General features: G+C 39.9%; 1 protein-coding gene across 5 annotated transcripts in view; it reads right to left on the reverse strand.

Moving 5' to 3' along the window:
* Positions 1–13,151: 13,151 nt before the first annotated feature.
* Positions 13,152–21,075, reverse strand: part of LOC146491339 (uncharacterized) — a 34,997-nt gene continuing 27,073 nt past the window's right edge. For 3 of the 5 annotated variants that reach the window (XR_014872563.1, XR_014872562.1, XR_014872564.1), the window contains 3 exons: positions 20,824–21,012; positions 19,768–20,730; positions 18,565–18,609 (listed from right to left, as the gene is read on the reverse strand). Coding sequence is in view for 2 of the 5 variants with exons in the window: in XM_085152673.1 (XP_085008799.1) it covers positions 18,576–18,609; positions 19,768–19,847; positions 20,496–20,730; positions 20,824–21,012 (538 nt within the window). In the remaining 3 variants the exon portion in view is untranslated. Of the gene's footprint in view, positions 16,960–18,553; positions 18,610–19,767; positions 20,731–20,823; positions 21,013–21,075 lie in introns of those variants that run through there. The other 2 variants (XM_085152673.1, XM_085152672.1) reach the window with 2 other exon arrangements.

Genomic DNA, 21,075 nt, shown 5'->3' on the forward strand with positions numbered 1-21,075 from the left:
TTGTTTGGTCTCTCAAATCTCAAAGCAATGGAGCTTTAAAGGTTTTACTGTTAAAATATGAACAAAAAAATCTGAACTTGATGTCTCATGAAACTCACCAAAGTGTGACTACATGTCAAATGTGACTACAATCTCAAAATTATGACTATTACTCACAAACTGAAAATATCAGATTAGTACCTCAAAATTTCCAATAGTATCTGATAATTTTATGATAAGTCTAATAGTAACTCTGCCTGAAAAAAAAACAGCTAGTGGGAATAAGTTTCCATATATGTGAGTGCCGTCAGGCGATGGCTCTGATGGTCCAGTCTCTTAAAGTTTATCATGGAACAAAAGAGACACATTGTTTCTATTTTTTGGAAAAGGCTCTTGTGTCACATTAGTCTGTGTACCTGGACTGGATGTTGTGTGGCCATCTGTTCACAAACATTTAGCTGTCAATCAAATGTTGCTTCATCACTGTAATCTGATTGGCAGTTCTTGCTTTGTCTGCCTGGACCTCTGTTATACTTGGAAAAAGACTCAATATCCATTAATCTACTGCTCAGTTTTTGCCATCAGGCTGAGATTGGTTTTGACCCTGGAGATAACATCTCTGGAATGCTAGCAGCTTCAGTTGACTGTTGTGTGTCTTTGTAATTCAGAACATTTCAACTTTCAGATTTATAAATGCAAATATGTTTCCTGCTGTATCAAGGACGTCTGTGTCCTTCCTTGGAGAATTATTCCATCTCAACCCATCCTCACATACTTGCTTTGCCTCCTCATTTTTTTTTAATCTGAACACATGGAACTCCAACTGTGAGCTGCTGAATTGATTCACTGTCCTAACAGCAAGTGTCCTCACAAACGGCCCTTTTCCATAGCTACAGATAGACTTCTAAAAAGAAAAAAAGAAGAAACAGAAGTTGATCCCTTCTTTCAGCAGATGTTATCACGTTATTGTTGTTATTGAGAGCAGAATTGAAACTACATGCAGTTAAGTTTGTGGCAGTGATCTCTGTTTTGGACACAGGCAGTGAAAGCATCACGTCCGGGGGTTTCACCAGGTTTTCCTGAATGACCTCCAGCTGCAGACGACAGATTTTCTGTGTTCCTGCTGTCAAAGCAATGAAGCAAACTGCTTCAGTCCAGTTGCTTCAATCAGCACAAACAGCTGCAGTGGAACAAGTTACTGCCTTCAGACCATAATCTGATGTTTCAGTCTCCAGAGCGAGAGACAAAATATTCCAAGATGAGCATAAGGAGATGGAATAATAAGGACTCTGTCTTCTAAGGAGGACTGCAGATAGCACACAGAGCAATGTCTAAAGTATGGCTGTAGATTAATGTCTATAACCTTCATATAAACAAGAAAATATGAGTCTTTGTAGAGTGTTACCAAAGTCCCTTTCTCTTGTTCTAATTTAAACTATTTGGCTCATCAGTTTCCAACAAATGTGCAACCCACACTGACGTAGCCACCATCAGGCCTCAAGCTAACCATTTGAAACCAGACGTGACAAGGGAGGGGTGTTTCTAAACTGCAGCTCCATATTAAATCTTCCCCTGCTTTCTGGGCCTGTCTGACTCTAATGAGACCATAATTTCCAAAATGAACATCATATTTTATTAAATAAGACTTGAAGCTAGTGACTGGAACTATAAACTCATCAGGAAAGTGTTTACAGAGCTCAGCGATCAGGTGAGCAATGGGCTCATTTTCTCTAAGACATCACTTCTTTCTTTCTTTTTTTTACAATCAGAGGAGTTGCCATCTGATGGACATGCAGGAGGAAATGCAGGTTTAAGAAGCAATGTCCAAACTGGAAAAAAAAAAAAAAAACTGAACAAAAAGCACAAGCCAGCAATCAGAGAACTGGTAGAATATGCTAGCATATGTAGGTCCCAGTCGCACAGGCCTAGAGATTGGTAGGTTACTTGTCGCTCAGAAAAAACTAAGCATTGCTAATAAAATTGGTAACAAAAAGCTATACTGTGCTGCACCAAAAACGTCCTTGCAATGCCTTTGGTTGCTAGTAGTTTAAATGGAAGATGCTGATTCGTCTGGAAACACTAGCTAGATACTGGTACAGAAACTGTGAAGAGTGCAACACAAACAGCGATTGATTCCCTTCAAAGTAAAATTTTGCTATTGCTTAGTGGTTAGGCAGGGAGTATTTGTAGACAAAACAGCATCTTTGATGACAACTATGCATGACCGCAGCAACCTGGTAGCAACAACACAATCACAAGGTTTTTGGAGCAGTATCATCGCCTAGCAACCTCCTGAAAATACTTCCCAGCAGCATAGGTAATGTCCTAATGTAAGCTCACTCTTCCAGATGAGGAAAGTTGATGCTTTTTTTTTCTAGATGTTTCATTTTCATTGGGAGAAACATTTAATCACTAATCCAGGTAACCATCCTTCTTCTTTAGTCTCTCTCCAGGTTTCCCGAACCTGATAAACAGTACATTTGCTTAAAAAACAAAACTGGCATCGTTGACTGACTGTGGGCCTTTGGATCAGTTTCATGACAGACCATTAATGACAGGTCATTAACAGACCAGGGACAGACACAGCCAGTCTCTAGGCCTGTGTAACCAATCCCTGAGCAGGCAACTATAGACTATTGTAAGATAGATGCTGGATACATGTACATGTATATAGGAAATATATATGTTGTTCAAACAAAATCAAACATGAAAAGGGTGATCCAGGATTGCAGCCTATGGTCCACATGTCAGCAACCTGGGACAGGAGAACAAATCACCTGAATGAAGCTAAAGAAAGAGACACGGAAGTTATTTTACTTTCATTCTCACAGTAAAACTGGAGATTTACATTTGGCATTACATACATCAACCGAGAATGCTTTTCCTCATAATAAAATGGAAACTTTACAACTTGTCCATAAAAAAGACAGTTTTTTCTTTAAATATCTTCAACGAGACCAGCTGGTTTAAATATTTACCACCCTGCATTGCTCAGTGTTTTATCTACCTCTGATGTCACGCTGGCACTCAGGTAAGCTGACCTGCGACCCGTGCTGTCGTCTCCATTAAAGCTGCCGACAGTCTCAGATGATCCAGACGTCACCTGTTGAGTGGAGCTGCAACCTGAGGTGACGTCAAACAGTTATTTCATCCCTCACGTCTGCTTTTTCCAGCACATGAAACTCAACCTGAGACCCATTAGATGAAACTGATCACTCCAACCTCCAAGAAGGAAGTTTTTTGTTGGGTTTTTTTGTGTTTTTTTTTTTTTTTTTTCAAAAAAAGGAAAACACTTCACAGTTTCAAGGTTTTTCTTTTGTTTTTTGAGAAGCGGTTACACAACCGAAGCTAACTGTCTGTGACAGGGCCTCGGCTCAGACCGCTGAGGGGGACAATCAGAGGGGCGCTTGTTCTCTCCAAGGACTGAGTTTCCCATAAAACCTCCACATGGCCCAGTCCCGATACTTTCCAGAAACCTTTCAAAGAGACACCTGCCCGAGCAGAGCCACTGTGGAGCCAAACTCCGAAATACTGCCTCAACCCTGGAAATGATGCATTATCGCGACGTCAGAGGTCCAAATGTTCAGCCAACAAGACAGTTTTCAACATTTACTGTGAGCTGACTTCTATCAGAGTTTGGAGGCATTTTCTTCCTAAAGAGAGGCAGAAGTGAGGGAAACTGAGCTAGAAGGAGTGCATTGTGGGAGATGTAGGAACTCATGGATTCTGGTGGAAGCTGGTGATTTATTCAGGCCCCAGTTGCTTCTGGGGCAGAAGAGCGACATGAACCATCTGCAACAGTCATAAAGAAGCAGCGCAGCCTTCAACTGGCGGTTTGTGCAGCACTCCGGTTTCACTATGGCACCGACGCCAACCTAAACAAGTCTGCGGCTTCATAATTCAGCCTTAAATGAAAAGAAAGTGGCCTACAGTTGCGGCCGCCGATTCTTCATGAGCTGATTTAACTGTCAGCAGAGGGACCTGGTTTTCCTGCGGCTTCATCTCCTCCCATTTCACTGGAAGAGGTGCAAGCGCATCTGGATTCAAATGAGTTCAGGACTTCGGGGCTGAAGACTTTCAGCTCAAAACAACCAATCATGTGTTTTCTGAATGAACCTACTTCACCGATAAGATTCAGGTGAATTTATTCTGCCCTTACCTGAGCCATACTACAGGGTGGGCCATTTATATGGCTACACCGTAATAAAATGGGAATGGTTGGTGATATTAAAGTCATGTTTGTGGCACATTAGTATATGTGAGGGGGCAAACTCCTCAAGATGGGTGGTGACCATGGTGGCCATTTAGAAGTCGGCCATCTTGGATACAACTTTTGTTTTTTCAATAGGAAGAGGGCCATGTGACACATCAAACTTATTGGTAATGTCACAAGAAAAACAATGGTGTGTTTGGTTTCAATGTAACTTTATTATTTCATGAGTTATTTACAAGTTTCTCTTTGTTCACAGCCATTGACATGTCGAAGAGGTTAACACGTGAGGAGCGGATCGAAATTGTGTTGATATCTGGTGAACGCAGTAACCGGGTCATTGCAGCAGATTTCAATGCAAGACACCCTACGAGACCACCCATCTCCCATGCTACAGTTAGCAAACTGCTTGCTAAGTTTCGTGAAACTGGTTCAGTGTTGGATTTGCCAAAATGTGGATCCAAGAAAACTGTCACTAATGAAGAAACATCAGTGGCTGTCCTAGCTTCATTCAGCAAGAGCCCACAGCGTAGCACTCGCCGCATGTCACTGGAGAGTGGCATCTGTTGAACATCCCTTCGGCGGATATTAGCTACTCACAAATGGCACCCTTACAAATTCCAGCTACTGCAGCATCTCAACGAGGATGACCCAGATCGGCGCACAGAATTTGCAGAATGGGCAAACCAAAAATCAGGACCCTCAGTTCATGCAGAAGATTTTGTTCAGTGATGAGGCAAACTTTTATGTGAATGGTGAAGTTAACAAACAAAACCACCGCTATTGGTCTGACACTAACCCACATTGGATGGATCCCTCCAAGACTGTTGGAACAACAAAAGTGATGGTTTGGTGTGGTATATGGGGTACAACGATAGTGGGTCCATTCTTCATCAATGGAAACCTCAAGGCCACTGGATATTTGAAATTGCTACATGATGATGTGTTTTCCTCTTTATGCACTGAAGCTGGCATGTTCCTGAGTTTTTCCAGCAAGATGGTGCACCACCACATTATGGGTGCCAGGTCCGAGCATTCCTAGATGAACAGTTTCCTGGAAAGTGGATTGGTCGTCGTGGGGCAGTTGAATGGCCCCCAAGGTCTCCCGATCTGACCCCCTTAGACTTTTATCTTTGGGGTCATCTGAAGGCAATTTTCTATGGTGTGAAGATACGAGATGTGCAGCACCTGAAACTACGGATACTGGATGCCTGTGCTGGCATTTCTCCTGCGGTGTTGCTATCAGTGTGTGAAGAGTGGGAGAAGAGGGTTGCATTGACAATCCAACACAATGGGCAGCACATTGAACACATTTTATAAGTGGTCAGAAACTTGTAAATAACTCATGAAAGAATAAAGTTACATTGAAACCAAGCACATCATTGTTTTTCTTGTGACATTACCAATAAGTTTGATGTGTCACATGGCCCTCTTCCTATTGAAAGTTGTATCCAAGATGGCCGACTTCTAAATGGCCACCATGGTCACCACCCATCTTGAGGAGTTTGCCCCCTCACATATACTAATGTGCCACAAAATGACTTTAATATCACCAACCATTCCCATGTTATTACAGTGTATCCATATAAATGGCCCACCCTGTATTAATATTGGAGTCTCACAGCTTTGCATGAGTCACAGCTCAAAATAATCACTTTTTATATTATCCTGGGCCTTGAAACAAGCTGCTTTACTGCATCACCCTTAAATAAAAAAAAAAATCATTTTCATTTTAGTCAGCTTCTGGAATCCTGCAGAGGGGCATAAAAGAGAAAAAGCAATGTAGAAAAGGCAAAGATAGTAAGAAGGGAAATAGGAAAAGGAAAGGTAATGAGGAAAGGAAAAGAAATAATAAAATGATGAAAGGAAAGGAAAAGAGGAAAGGGAATGACAGTAAAGGAGAGGGAAGGAAATAAGTACAGGATAGAAAAGATAAAGAAAGGAGGAAATAGGGAAGGAAAAAATAATAGGGCAACACAAAAAAGGAAAGGAAGGAATAATGAAGGGACAGGCAAGCTAAAGTGATAAAGAAAAGAAAAGAGGTAATTAAGGATTAAATAAGAGATGAAGGGGACTAAGGAGAAAAAGGAAACAAAGAGGATGATGAGTAGCGGAGATGGATTTGTGATTGGTTCATCTGACATTTTAATTGTCAGGAGCTCTGTCAGCAGGGAGCAGGCGAGCATTCCCATGATGCATCTGTCTGCAGCTTCTGATGTCATCATGGAGTTATTGCTCCCAGGTGAAGCAGCTGCTTCTCATCAGTCCAGGTAACCTTACATAACAATGTTTCCGACTCAGATCCCAAACGCTCAGGTCATTGTGGCCTCACAGAGGACCATGTCACCCAATGCTTTTATTTTGTCTTTGTGCTCTGCTCTGTCTCCACTGCGTTCAAAATAAAAGGATTCAACTCGACTTCAGTTAAAACTGAAACATAGTTAATGACACAATGCCACCTTTAAACTCTGCAGGTTTAAAGTTGGTGTTGTGCTTTGAGAGAAATAGCCTGAATAAAACTCTTCTGTTCAAACAGCTTCAGTCTCGTTTCACTGTCTGAAATCCTCCAGAAACATATTTGTGCAAAATCAATCAGCTTACAGACATTGTTCAGACTCACCAAACAGAAACCCCTGATATCAATAAGAAAGAAGAGAGTCTGTTCTCTACCAGCATTTGCCTGCCTAAAGGTTTCAGAGTGTTTAGAAAGCCTTGCAAGTCAGCACCACTTCATAGTTTTTGGATACTTAAGAAGAAATCATAAAAAAATATAAAAACATAAAAGACTTAAGTTTAAACATTCCTGTGATTCATCAGAATAAGAACTCTGATCTTTCAGCTGCTTTTACTTTCTCTTCCACGACTACACTTCCTGTCTGAGTTTCTGAGTTTGCCCCTCATATCTCAGAAACAAGCATGTGGAACTAAAGGACTATTAAATTTTTTTTTTAATCCTGTTTGTTTCATATTTTCCAGTTTATTAAAGGGATGACTTGAAAAGTGATCAGCTGCAGCACAAAGATGGCATTTAGAGGATGAACTGTTCAAAACTCAAGCAGAAACTTAGCCAAACATCTGATTTTAGAACTGCATGTCCTGCCATCATTATTGTACTCAGATGATTGATGAACAAACCGCTGAACTCCAACACATTGTGTGTTATAGATTAACTTTGATTCATTTAACCTTTCATGGTTTAAGTTACATTTACTCCAGCTGTGTCCTGATCTGACACCTGCAGGTGTCTTCCTTTCTAAAAAAATCCACAGAATTAATACATTGTGCCTCCACTAAAGGAGGTTTTACACAAAACAGTGTTTTGTGTCTGCACAGCAGAAGATCCAGCTGGCATTTAAGAATTCTCTCCAAATCTCCTCCTCCAAAACCCCCATGACTCCCGTGCTGGTCCATTGGCTATAAAATCCATTGCTTTGCCACTTGATGATTTAGCCCCTTCCTGCTCTACAGTAAGTTCAGAGACTGTGCTTGTAAAAAACAAAAATACCTTTAAAAACTTTGGTCATCATCTGTCCTTCAAGGTTGACTTCTTGTGCACCTCCAGACCTTCAGATCACCTCTGCACCTAGAGTTCTGAGAGCATGCTTTGTGCATGTTCAGTGTTTCTTCTTGAAGTTCTCCTGATCAAAGAATAAGCACAACTGGGTGCTGGCTCTACAGAAATTATGATCTAAATGTTGTAGCTGTTTACTGTCACCAGAGGGCAGTGACACAAATATGTAGGGTTTGTTACTTATGGTTGGGTCTGTGCTGTTGTTGATCTTTAAAGCTCAGAATAAAAAACTGCACTGTGGTTCTCATACTGCTTTTTGATTCTTTTTTATTTCTTCCTGCATTGGGCCAGGGTTTTTGACCCAGTGTTTTGATTTCGGTCTTTAAAGTTTCATCATGTCATCCTTTCTTTATTCTGTGGATACTATCCAGGGGTCACGGGCTGCCCCTTCCTATGTGAATGTGCCTAAAGACTTTCACAGACTTACAGCTATAAATCCAACATAGGATTTCAAAGCAGAGACATGGTATAACATCCTGGGGTGTCTGAGGAAGAACATTCAGAGGAAACCATTGGAACAGCACTGCTTGTAATGAAAACTTATTTGGCCACACCAACACAACTGCTGCTCATCACAACTTTGTTCTCTTTTCCAGACTAAAATTCAGGTTGAAGGGTTGCTGTTTTGACACAGCAGGACCTCCAGGAAGCAATCTAAACATAGCAGGAGTTCTAGGAGTTAGCTAGCCCTGTACACGGTGACCACTTCAAAGCAGATGGGAGCCAACCAAATCTGTCTTTGATTGTTAGCACTGCAGAACATTCTGATTGCACCTTTCTGAATCTTCTTATTGTGCAATGAGATATTTTTAAGGATCCACAGCTGCAGACAGCTTGTTCTGCTCATAGTTTGTTCCAACAATAATTAAACAGGCATCCAAGACTTTGCTGGAGATACTTTTTTTAACATCCAATTATTATTTTTTTTCTTCTTTGCATGAATGTGTTAGGAAAGCTCTTGGAACTTTAGTTTTGAGAAAAAATAACCCTCTACGGTGTAAGTCATCATCATGACAACCCTTACCACAAACCTTAATGCCAACTCTAACCTTAGGCGATGAGAATATGTAACTATAGTTTTTATGAAATTGTTCCCCAAAGTCTAAGCAATCAAGGAACAAAGAAAACAATCATTCTGACTAATGTGCCAGTAACTACCTTTTACCTAAATATCAAGTACGGTGGCTTAGACCTCAGGGAATTAAAGTTCTTGAAAGTTTTCATGACAAACAGCTTACATTTTTCCAAGAAGGGACATACATCATATGTAGACTTTGCTTCATCCAATAAACACCCAACCTCTTTGCTATTTGGCCCAAGCCTGGTGTATGGAGAACAGAGACAACAATGAATGCAGTTTGCTTCATGAACCTGCTCTTATTTCTCAATTTCAGATGTATGAAGCTATTATATTTCATCATGTCACACGTTCTAATTTCTGGTTTTCTCTTTGGTAGAAGCTTCTTGCATTTTACTGCTTACTTTGTTTAAATTGTGAAGTTTTTTCTCTTCTTCTGTTTCTTGCTGATGTCTAAACGTCTGTTTGACCCTAAATGAGCCCAAAACAAGCTGACAACAACTTGTGTCAGAGCTCAGAGAGGAAGAAGTGTTGAACATTATTAGGTCCATCAAACACGAGTGCTCAGAAAATCAAAAACACGAAGGAGGGAGAAAGGACAACATCCAAAACGTGCAGCAAATTTTCTCATCAAATCAAAAGCAAGCTATGGAAAAACTAAAAATAGAAAGCAGGAGGAGAAAATGAGGGCTTTTCACACATTTGAGCTGAAAGTTTCCAGAGTATCAACTATGGAAACATCATCACTATGGAAATAAACATGTTCATCAAGGACAAACTGCTCGGGGATTTGGATCCTGTGATGTTTAAGAGTCCAGCAGACATCAGTCATTCCTGACAGCTGAAAGTTCAAAAACAAAATGCTTACAGGCTTCCTGCTGAAACACCACCACACCCTTAGCATTACACAACAAACCCTCCCCCCACCACTCCCCCTGCCAGTGGCAGACGCCCTCAGACATTGGTGCGTCGGTGGTTCTTGGTGTCTGGGGATGGGCGTCCAGGTACGCACCGGCTCACTCCTGGTGGCTGCTTATCGGGGCCTGGGGCTCGCTCGGGCCCCTTCGGAGTTGGGGTGCCCTCGGCCTTTGGGCCTGGGGCTCGGTCACTCTGTCACAGCTGGCTGCCGGCGGAGCTCACGGGCACGTCACTGCAACCCCCTGCAATGTCTGGAGCCTTGATCTCCTCCATCACTTCATGCCCTGGAGGACGGGGCTATGGCTCCCCACACCCTCTAGCAGATCATTACATGAAGGAACCTTTTGAATACAAGCACGCTCATGCTCACAGGTGTACACACGGGTGCTCACAGACACAAACTACACCCTTTTTGGCTCCTACCTCAAAGCAAACTGTGCGCTGTCGATCTTACGTGCTGCACAATAATATCCAATATTTAGTATTTACTGTTATATTCACATAGATTATCGCGAATATGTTGTTTATTATATTGCTCTATTTTTTGCTTGTTTTCTCTTTCTCAACAGGTGATCGATATATATTTATGTATTTTTTGTCTGTTTGTTTTGTTTGTTTTTGTTTTTTGCCCTTTATCACCGTTCCTCTTCCCCACTGTTTTTCTTTCCCTACCTCTCTTTCTTTCTCCCTTTTCTTTCCTCCAGTCATGTCTGTCCCGTGTGTAGCAAGTGAAAATAAAATAAAATAAACAATAAAAACAAAGGTCAATCAAATGGACCAATACGGCAAGGCCGGGATGGTGCATTTGGTAAAGTTAATCCGTTGGGCATCTTTCTTGGCCTTTAGACAATAATTCTGATGGCAAAAGAACCAAATGGGACAGGCGGGGGGAAAAAAAAAACAAGTCCTTAAACATTCCTTCTGTCAGAAGCTGATGAAAAAATACAAAAATATTTTCCCATTTGTTCCTTTATCTGTTTGACATCAGTCTCCCTGAGTGTCTGAATTTAGTATGTCAGATGATGAAGAAAGAGATCTATCAGCAGTCTCATCATTCTCTGCACTAAGACTGTTAGCTGAAAGTACTGTATGCAAAAGTCTTGAGTCACCCCTCACTCCTTTATATTTTTCTTGGAAAATGGGAAATAGGTACACTGATTTATTGAAACATGTATTCACAGAAATACAGTATGTCAGGCAAAAAGTTTGTACAGTTCTAAAGAACTTGAAAATCATAGTCTGAACTCTCTTAGCCAAGCTCTCTCATAATTTCTTTTAGTCCTCAGAAATGGTTCTCTGGGATTCATGGACAATCTATGCTGTTCTTTGGATGTTGGCTACAGTGAGATGTTATCCACTGCTTCAGTAATGTTAAGGTCTGGGCTCTGGGGAGGTCACTCCATGTCCCATGATTTTACTGCACCAACAGTGTGTTTGGGAGTCTTCCCATGCTGAAAATGAATGAAGATTTTCAGATGTTTTCCAGATAGGATTGTATGGTGGCATAGGTAGGTAGCATCATTAGAAGACATAGCATACATTTTCACTGCTATGCAGATGACACCCAGCTCTATCTGTCCATGAAGCCAGATAACACACACCAATTAGTTAAACTGCAGGAATGTCTTAAAGACATAAAGACTTGGATGGCCACTAACTTTCTGCTTCTTAACTCAGATAAAACTGAGGTCATTGTACTCGGCGCTGAAAAGCTTAGAAATATGGTATCTAACCAGATTCTTACTCTGGATGGCATTACCTTGGCCTCCAGTAACACTGTGAGGAACCTTGGAGTCATTTTTGACCAGGATATGTCCTTCAACGCACATATTAAACAAATATGTAAGACTGCGTTCTTCCATTTGCGCAACATCTCTAAAATTAGAAATATCCTGTCTCAGAGTGACGCTGAAAAACTAGTTCATGCATTTATTACTTCCAGGCTAGACTACTGCAATTCATTATTATCAGGATGTCCAAAAAACTCACTGAAAAGCCTTCAGTTAATCCAAAATGCTGCAGCAAGAGTACTGACAGGGACTAGAAAGAGAGAGCATATTTCTCCTGTTTTGGCTTCCCTTCATTGGCTTCCTGTTAAATCCAGAATTGAATTCAAAATCCTGCTCCTCACATACAAGGTCTTAAATAATCAGGCCCCATCTTATCTTAATGACCTTGTAGTACCATATCACCCTATTAGAGCACTTCGCTCTCGCTCTGCAGGCCTACTTGTTGTTCCTAGAGTATTTAAAAGTAGAATGGGAGGGAGAGCCTTCAGTTTTCAGGCCCCTCTTCTGTGGAACCAGCTTCCAGTTTGGATTCAGGAGACAGACACTATCTCTACTTTTAAGATTAGGCTTAAAACCTTCCTTTTTGCTAAAGCATATAGTTAGGGCTGGACCAGGTGACCCTGAATCCTCCCTTAGTTATGCTGCAATAGATGTAGGCTGCCGGGGGATTCCCATGATGCATTGAGTTTTTCCTTTCCAGTCACCTTTCTCACTCACTATGTATTAACTGACCTCTCTGTATTGAATCGTATCTGTTATTAATCTCTGTCTCTCTTCCACAGCATGTCTTTATCCTGTCTTCCTTCTCTCACCCCAACCGGTCGCAGCAGATGGCCGCCCCTCCCTGAGCCTGGTTCTGCCGGAGGTTTCTTCCTGTTAAAAGGGAGTTTTTCCTTTCCACTGTCGCCAAAGTGCTTGCTCATAGGGGGTCATATGATTGTTGGGCTTTTCTCTGTATCTATGAAGCGCCTTGAGGCGACATTTGTTGTGATTTGGCGCTATATAAATAAAATTGAATTGAATTGAATTGGTGGATCAAAATCGGATGACATTTTTCTTCATTCATAATTGCAAACAAGATCTCCAACACCACTGGTTGAAATGGAGCTCCAAGCTATGACAGAGCCTCCACTGTGTTTTACAAATGGCTGTAGAGACTTACTGTTGTAAACAGATTTTCAGCCCAGTTCTTGTTTAAGTTTGGCATTGTTTGGCATTTTTCAGAGATTCAAATAAAGATATTTTCCATATACTGAAAGTAAAATAAGAACATTTCAACAAAAAACAACAAAATATTTAAAAATGTAACATAAAATGTATGCTAGTAGTAGTAGTATATATATAAGGATCAAAGAACTATTTACACAAAGAAATTTTAAGAATGAAAACAGAGAAAGAAAGAGCAAAAGGGAAAGCATCACATTTAAAACCAGGAGAAACAAATAGAGAATGAACCTGAAATCTTATTGTTGTTATAGCTTTTATTCACCTTTACCTCTGCTGTCAGTAAGTTGTTGTGAAAATGAGTTTGACTGACAGCTTGTGTATTTGCTCACCTCGGTCACATTCCTCCATCTGACAGCAGTCAAGGGGTTATTACAAGAAACCTTCTTGTAAATAAAAACGACTGGAACATCCAGACTTTGTTTCATCAGACTGTCAGTCACTGTTAACTCTTATGTTTATCAGCATTTAGTAAGTGTAAGTTGAAGCATAACATATTTAATTTACAGTTTACATTCTTTACCACAGAAATTTTGAAAACATTAGTGGTATATTTCATCCGTTCTCATTAGAAGGAAAAAAAAAAAACCTGTGAGACAAATGATTTTGTAAAAAAAATCCTTTTATTTTAGAAAAATGTGACTGTGCTAGCTCACAATTACACAGCATGTCTGAATAGTTTTTTCTCTTCATGCTATTATTGGGTGAAAAATTGTGGCTTGTTAGGGTCATTTTAAATCAGTGAAAAAATAATAATATAAAGAAACTTTCAGAGTGGCCAGACAGATTTAATAATTGGATAGAAAGAAAGAAAATATTAAGGTATATGATATCCTTATTTATAGTAAAATTTTATATAAAAGTGGGAAATTTATGGAAAAACACTAAAACAGAAACTTGGAGTTGGATGATTTTTTTTTTTTTTTTATATGTTTGGAAGACTCGATTTTGGTCAGAATATTGCCCTCCTCTGCTGGCTGTACATACCACATAGAAAACACAATACAAAACAAAACATGGAGGAAGACAGAGAGCCCGAGACCTGCATGCAAACCAATAAAACATGATCCATCAACTTTGCTTTAAAGAAGAATTTGGGGGTTGAGAAGCCATTTGAGTCACGAGTGACATTTTGAAACAGTTGTTTTGGATTTAAACGTTCTAAAGTGACAAACATACACCAAGCCTAAACATATATGAAAACAAATATCAGTGGTTGTACTATCAACTACAGTTAGTACAAATCATTTAGTTCATAGCAACAAACAGAAAATTCAAGTACTTAAAAAGAGAAAACATGAAGACAGATTTTAAGAGGCTGTTTTGCAGATGAGAACTTCTATACTATTTATTTCATCAGTCATAATAATTTGTCTCTCTCTTAGCACCTGGTTCATAAAACCGGAAGTCATGAATTTTTTATAAATGTTTGCTTTCATGTAAGTTAACATCTTGTGCAAACATAACAGCAAATGAATGAAATTTTCAAAACTTTCTCAGTGTAATTTACATAATATTATAATACCTCGTCAAAACCATAACTTCTTGGGGAAAGTTAGTAACTTGTCAGTACAAAAAAATACCTGATTTGACCACCAACACCTTCTCAGAACAAGTCAGTCACCTGTCTGAATAACACAGTAACTTGTAACCTGTAAAATAATGTTTTACATTGGCAGAACAATAATAGTTACTTGATACACGATAGGAATTTGTTCAAGCAAGATAGTAAGATACTGCCTTAAGAAAACAAAAAGTACTATATTTATCAGAAACATAACACCTTGGTAGAAAACAATAATGTGTTGAAATGAGACAGTAACTTGTGCAAATACAATAATAAGAATATTAATTTCTTGAGAAAAGGAGAGGAACTTACAGTCATGAGAAGAAGAAAGTTTTTTACAACAGTGTAGTTTTGTGAAAAACCAAGTGAACCCAATGATTTACTGGCTTCTAGAGGGGGATTCTACAAGATGTATGGATGGAACTTAAAGTAATCGGTTTCTGTTTGACATTATCATGTCCCATCATTGTGTAAGAATTTTGGCCCACTCCTTTTCTTTGATGGTGCTTCAGCTCATTGAGTTTTGCACAGCTCTCTTAAAGCCCCACAGGATTTCAAACAGGTTGAGGTATGGACTTTGCCTGGATCATTGCAACACCTTCATTCTTTTCTTTTTCAGCCATTCTGTTGGAGATTTGCTGTGTTTGAGATCATTGTCTTGCTGCATGAGCCAACTTAACTGCTGGACAGATGATTTGACTGTAGAATACTTTGGCAGGCAGACAAATTCATGGTCACCTCAATGACTGCAAGGCGCCCATGTCAAGTGTCGGCAAAACAAGCCCAAATCAACACCCTTCCACCACTGTGTTGACGGTTGGTATGAGGTGTTTGTGCTGAGGTGCTATGATTGGTTTTCTCCAAACATGATGCAGTGCATAATTGGTAAACATCTCCACTTTTGTCTCGTCTGTCCAAAGGACATTGTTCCAGGAGTCTTGTTGTTTGATCAGATGCAACTTTCCAAACCTAAGCTGTGCTGCCATAATCTTTTTAGAGAGAAGAGTCTTTCTTTTTTCTAAAAAGATTTGCTGTGATGTCCACTCCTCTAAAGATTGTGGCATTGTGTTAACATACACCTGAATGCCCAAGACAAGTAAAATGCCCAAACTTTTGCTTTTGTAGAGGTCACACTCACTAAGGATCACTGACTAAAATGCATTTATTTAGCAGCACCTGTCTGCTACTTACCCTCAAGAATAGATAGTCTGGAAGAAGACAGTACCTGCAGTGACTTATGACTTGTCAGAACATGACGGTGCCTTCTCTGAAGAAGAGAATAACTTTTTGGAGAAAGATAAATTTCTTGAACTTCACAAAGATATACAACACAATGACAGGCTATGCATGTTCAATACATCAGTTAATGTTCCAGCAAGCACTGACTAACAAATGTAAACATTCCCATTTGCAAAGTGACTGGGTGAACATGAAGCAGAAGGAAAAAAAAGGAATTTTGCTGATTCAAGCATGGTTTTATAGTGATGTATATATTTAAAACAAGGGCTCTGAGATTCTACACATCATATCCCAGAAAAAGCTACCAGAGCAGCAAAGGCACTGATGGGGATGAGCGTTGCAAGTCACAGCTGTCCTGAAAAACCACCTCAGAAAAACAGAAATTAATACCAAAAGACATATATTAAAATAATGTTACTGGTGCAAAAATTAAAAACTATACTTCAGACGCGCTTCTTTAATATGACAGCAGTGACAGGCAAGTTGGGATATTATCAGAAACCCTTGAATTTAAGCTAAGGTGAAAGTGTAAGACAGAGGTATGCAGCTGTGAAACTGTTGAGAGGTTAAAAAGCAGTTACTGAAGTCTTTGTACAGAATAAATAAGCAACACAGTGAATACAGGAAAAGTTGAAGTTTCAAGGTAAGAGAAGAGGCAACCTCAAGGATCCCAAGTTAATTTCAGTGTCCCTCAGAAGTAAAACACTGTTCTTTGAAAATAAACTCCAAGATTGTTGAACATTTGGTCACCTTCACCTCTACTCCCATCCTCAACACACAGACGAAGGCAGGTTTCTGTAGAGAAATTAGGACATTTATGCAGGTCAATAAAACGTTTTTCATCACATAAACAACTAAACTAAGCTTTTATTGTGCAGGAATGTCAGCAAATCTAAGGAGAAAATCTGAGGAGTTAAACATCTCCCAAGCTGAGATGTTTGCAGTGATGCTAATCCCTTTCAGCCACTCTAGATAAAGTCTTACTCTTAAGGAAATACATGGTGAGAATTGTTCTTTATATTTCCATCAAATACTCATTCTTTGGTCAAGACTGGGAGGTCAGGAGATACTTTTGGTTCTATGTATAGTTCGACTCTGAGACAACTTTTGTTATTTTAGCTATTTACAAAATAATATTAAAGTTCTTGTAAGAGTTCACTTTTTGAGGGGTTTAATAGAAATAAAGCAAGAACCATTGAAGAATTAAATGTATTTGTATACATAGTCGACTGTTTTCAGATACTCAAATGCAGTTGAACAAAACAATGAAAAGCTGGACAAAATTCATAACATGACTTCTTCTTCATTTAAGCAGATTGAAGATGTGGAGATGGTTCCAAGTGAGGAATTTGTATCTGTGCAGCAAAACAGTATGTCCTCAGACTGCAAACAAAATAAATCCATCAGAGAAAACAGTGGGAACATTGGGCAAGCATGAATCACAAATGTGTTCATTCAGAAAACAAAACTACACACTGGTAAGTTCACCAACATTAAAACCTGGACCTTCACAAAAGACAACAGAGGGTGATGAGTCCATCTCCATGGAAAATCCCTTCACAAGATCCAGGCAAGTGACCAACACTCTCCAGGAAGTAGATACATGAATACAGAAAAATCACTTAATATAAAAAGATTACTTCGCAGGGAAAATCCAGAGGATTCCTGTATCGACAGACGCATACAGCTCAGGAACAGCGTTCTTTGGAAAAATGAATCAGAGATCAACCTCTAGCAGGAAAAGCTGGAGGTAACTTGGAACAAATCATGACCTGAAAGGCACAACACGAGCTGGAACACATTACAGTTGGAAAGCACTTAAAGCCATTAATAGCTTCAAGTGCACCAAAAAATATGTTATCTGTTCACGTTAATCCAAATGTAGGGAAACAGTAGAATATTGAACAATTAGACCTGAACCAAGTGGAGCTAGATTTCACTGTTGAAGACAAAACCAAAGCCAAAAAGAGCCGTGAATAAACAAAAAGTGAAGCAAAGAGGAGATAACTTGTTTAGTCAATGAGTTCATTGTCGGCAAAGGATTCTCCAGAAAGGGTTACAAATCAACAATGTAGCCTTAGTTTTATTTGAGACCCTGAAAATAAAGGACTGTAGAGGAAAAAAAAGGATGCATGTGCTTGATGGCTTATGCACTGTTATTGTTAAACCGCTCAACTTAAAGTCTGAACTTTGAGTCTATATTAATCTTCATATTCATCATAAAATCATCATATAACTTTAATATGTTCTGGGACAAAACTGAAATAACAAATTGCATATTTCCCTAAGACATGGTCATCTTCATACACACATCAAGAAATGTAGAAGTAACATTTATTTCAGCTGTACATGACCTGTACAGATGAAATCAGCTTAGCCAACATTTTCCTAGTGGCCCAATATTTTTCAGACTTTCCAAAACCCAACAATTTGACTTTATTCCACTTTTGCTTTCAGACATGTTCACAGTTTGCCTGTTTTGTTACAAATCAGTGAATAAATTGGAAACAGTGGCAGCAGCCCAGGGTTGGAAATCAAAACCAAGTCCTAGAAATCTACAAACCGTTATTAAAAATGTAAAAAAAAAAAAAAAAGCAAAAGATTTATGGGTCATGAGAGGAGGAAAATTAGAACAATGCTCCTGGCTGGGTCTGGCTATATTGTCTGAATATAAGCCAAGATCAAGCAAATATCAGGACAACAGGAAGGAATCGCACATGGTGTAGATTTGTCTGTGGTTCAAAAATTGTATTCAATATACAGTTAAATGCAGACACTGAGGTGTAACTATCAGTGGGCATAATGGAACTGTGACCGCGCTCTTCATCCTCAGAAATGATCTAACTTTGCCATGTATTTACCTTAGAGAATGGGGATATGTTTCAGATAATTACTATCTCTGCTGTCCTGTAGCTTTAATTCTGTCACATTTTCCAGTGTACTGTAAATACATTTCAGTGGGTGGGTTTGTTGGTACCTGGTCAGAGGCTGCTGGATGGTTATGTGGTGGAGCTCCCTCTCCTCTCCAGGAATCTGGTCCACCAAACAAGAGAAAATTGGATTAGTTTGCTGGTTTTGGCTGCTGACTGATGAGGTCCAAACAGGCGACTTCCAAACCACAAAAAAAAAAAAAAAAACCCAAATTAAACCGAAACATAAACAGGCGAGCAGAGAGAGGAAGGAGGATTATTGTTTGTATGTTTCTGCACATCTGAGGTCAGAGTGTAGTTTAAAGCCACTCGCCAGACCATTCCTGCTATTTTTTAAATGTTTCAAATGTTTTTCCTCAACTAAACTCTCATCATGATGGAGATTAGGCTGAGTTTAAAGCAGTTTGTTTGGTCTGAAGCTTCTGCACAGGCCGTTAGTGTAACCGCTGAGGAAGTTTCACTGGGTTTTATTTCCCTGGAGTACAAAAGATATTTTTCATACACTTCACGATGAGAGTTTAAAATCATCAACTTAACCACAAAAACCTACAGAGTAAACTCATTACCAGTGGCATGGTGTTTGGATATGATTTGTTTGAGTTTGGCTTTCATCCATCCATCCATTCGCTTCCGCTTATCCTTTCCAGGGTCACGGGGGGCGCTGGAGCCTATCCCAGCTGTCATAGGGCGAGAGGCGGGGTACACCCTGGACAGGTCGCCAGTCTGTCGCAGGGCCAACACACAGGGACAGACAACCATTCACGCTCACATTCACTCGCACATTCACACCTAATGGCAATTTGGATTTTCCAATTAACCTATCCCCACAAGCTGCATGTCTTTGGACGGTGGGAGGAAGCCGGAGTACCCGGAGAGAACCCACGCAAACATGGGGAGAACATGCAAACTCCACACAGAAAGACCCCGGCCTGATGTTGGAATTGAACTCAGGACCTTCTTGCTGTGCGGCAACAGTGCTAACCACCGTGCCACCGTTTGCTTTGCTTTCATTCATTGTATTTTTCATTTTAACATTTATGTACAAAGCATTTCTAAGTTATATTGAAACATTCAGTTTTTTTCCAGTTGCACCCTCGTTTTAGCATTTCAGAAATCATTAAATTCCTCGCTCCATGTTAGTCATACTAGGATTGATCAGAAAATGCAGCTAACACGAAGATTATTTCTTTAGCTCTTTTTAAATTGGATGTTCACACCTTCAGCTTATGTTCACTCTACAAACAGTAATTAAAAAGCTTACATTTGAGTCTGTCGCACAAATTCTGCAAAGTGTTGATCCCTTGCGCACAGCTCGATTATCCTCAGGCGTTCTTGAATCTCCTGCAGAGAGGTTAGAGGTCAGCACAGAGAAAACATGTTTGTGTGAGAGTCGGTCTAGAGGAGAAAGAGGAGGGGAAGAATGAGGACGAGGAGGAGTTCCTGCATGTAAAAATACCCGTCTGCGTAGTACAGACCTCCTGCTGAGACTGAAAACCTCTGATCCAGAAAAATGTCACAACAGTTGGCCGGCTCTGTCTGAGGTGTCAAATTGATTTTACTTGAAGTAAAGCTTTGTATAGGAGGTGAAAGTCACTTCCTTTACCTGCTGCCCTGTGATCCAGAACTATAAAAATCAAACCCATAAACTGGGTCCTCTTGAAAAGTTTCCTTTTCTAAACATTGCTGATGTTATAAAATCAGCACCCTTACTGTTCTTGATACAACATGCTCAGTAGTTACCCAATTCTGCGCTACATAATAAATTTTTCAAAATCCTAAAACTAAATAGAAATTCATATTTTTCCACTCAATATCTGACACTCAACTTGTTTATTTAAGCTACCATTTTTTTTTCACTATTTGAGGGCATGTTCATGGTGTTCCACAAGGCTCAGTTTTGGGCCCATATTTTTTTGCAAATGCAACAAATTCCCCTTGTATGCAAATGACACCCAGCTTTACGCAGCAGAAATTTTGCCTTTTTCCTACCTCTTTACTGAGTGTGGTGTTTTGATAGATGTTTTTTATCTCTTCACTGCTGAGGTCTTTAGAATCGCCTACACTGGCAGAGCTGTTGAAGTGAGGGAGCCCGCGATCAGACTCATGGTAGTACTGGGGCACGTCATCATTGTAGCGGCGGTAGTACTGGGCAGTAACAGGGTCACTCTCAAACATCGGGTTGAACTTGGTGGCACGTTCAAGTGTTGGCAAACTGTCACCTCGCCTGGAAGACAACGCAAGTTCAAAAGGTTTGCTTTCTAGAAATGTATTTTTTCTCATTTAATTTGTTTTTAAAACTCCAATGATATTGTTGTACCGTAAAGGGTCCTCTGTGTCCTCTCCATCATACTGCTCTTGTAACGACCTAGCCAGGAAAAAGATAATCCCAGCCGCCACCATCAGGAAACCAGCCACTGAGGCAATGGCGATGCCCACCACCAATGGCTCGGAAACATACTCTTCACAGTGTTCACCACGATACCACCAATTTTCTCCAACACGACACCTGCAGCAAAGATTACAAATTTGTAGTACAAATTTGCAGTAAAAACACCAAAGATTATACTGA

This window comes from Neolamprologus multifasciatus, chromosome 23, assembly GCF_963576455.1.
Source record: "Neolamprologus multifasciatus chromosome 23, fNeoMul1.2, whole genome shotgun sequence".
Taxonomy (NCBI): Eukaryota; Metazoa; Chordata; class Actinopteri; order Cichliformes; family Cichlidae; genus Neolamprologus; species Neolamprologus multifasciatus.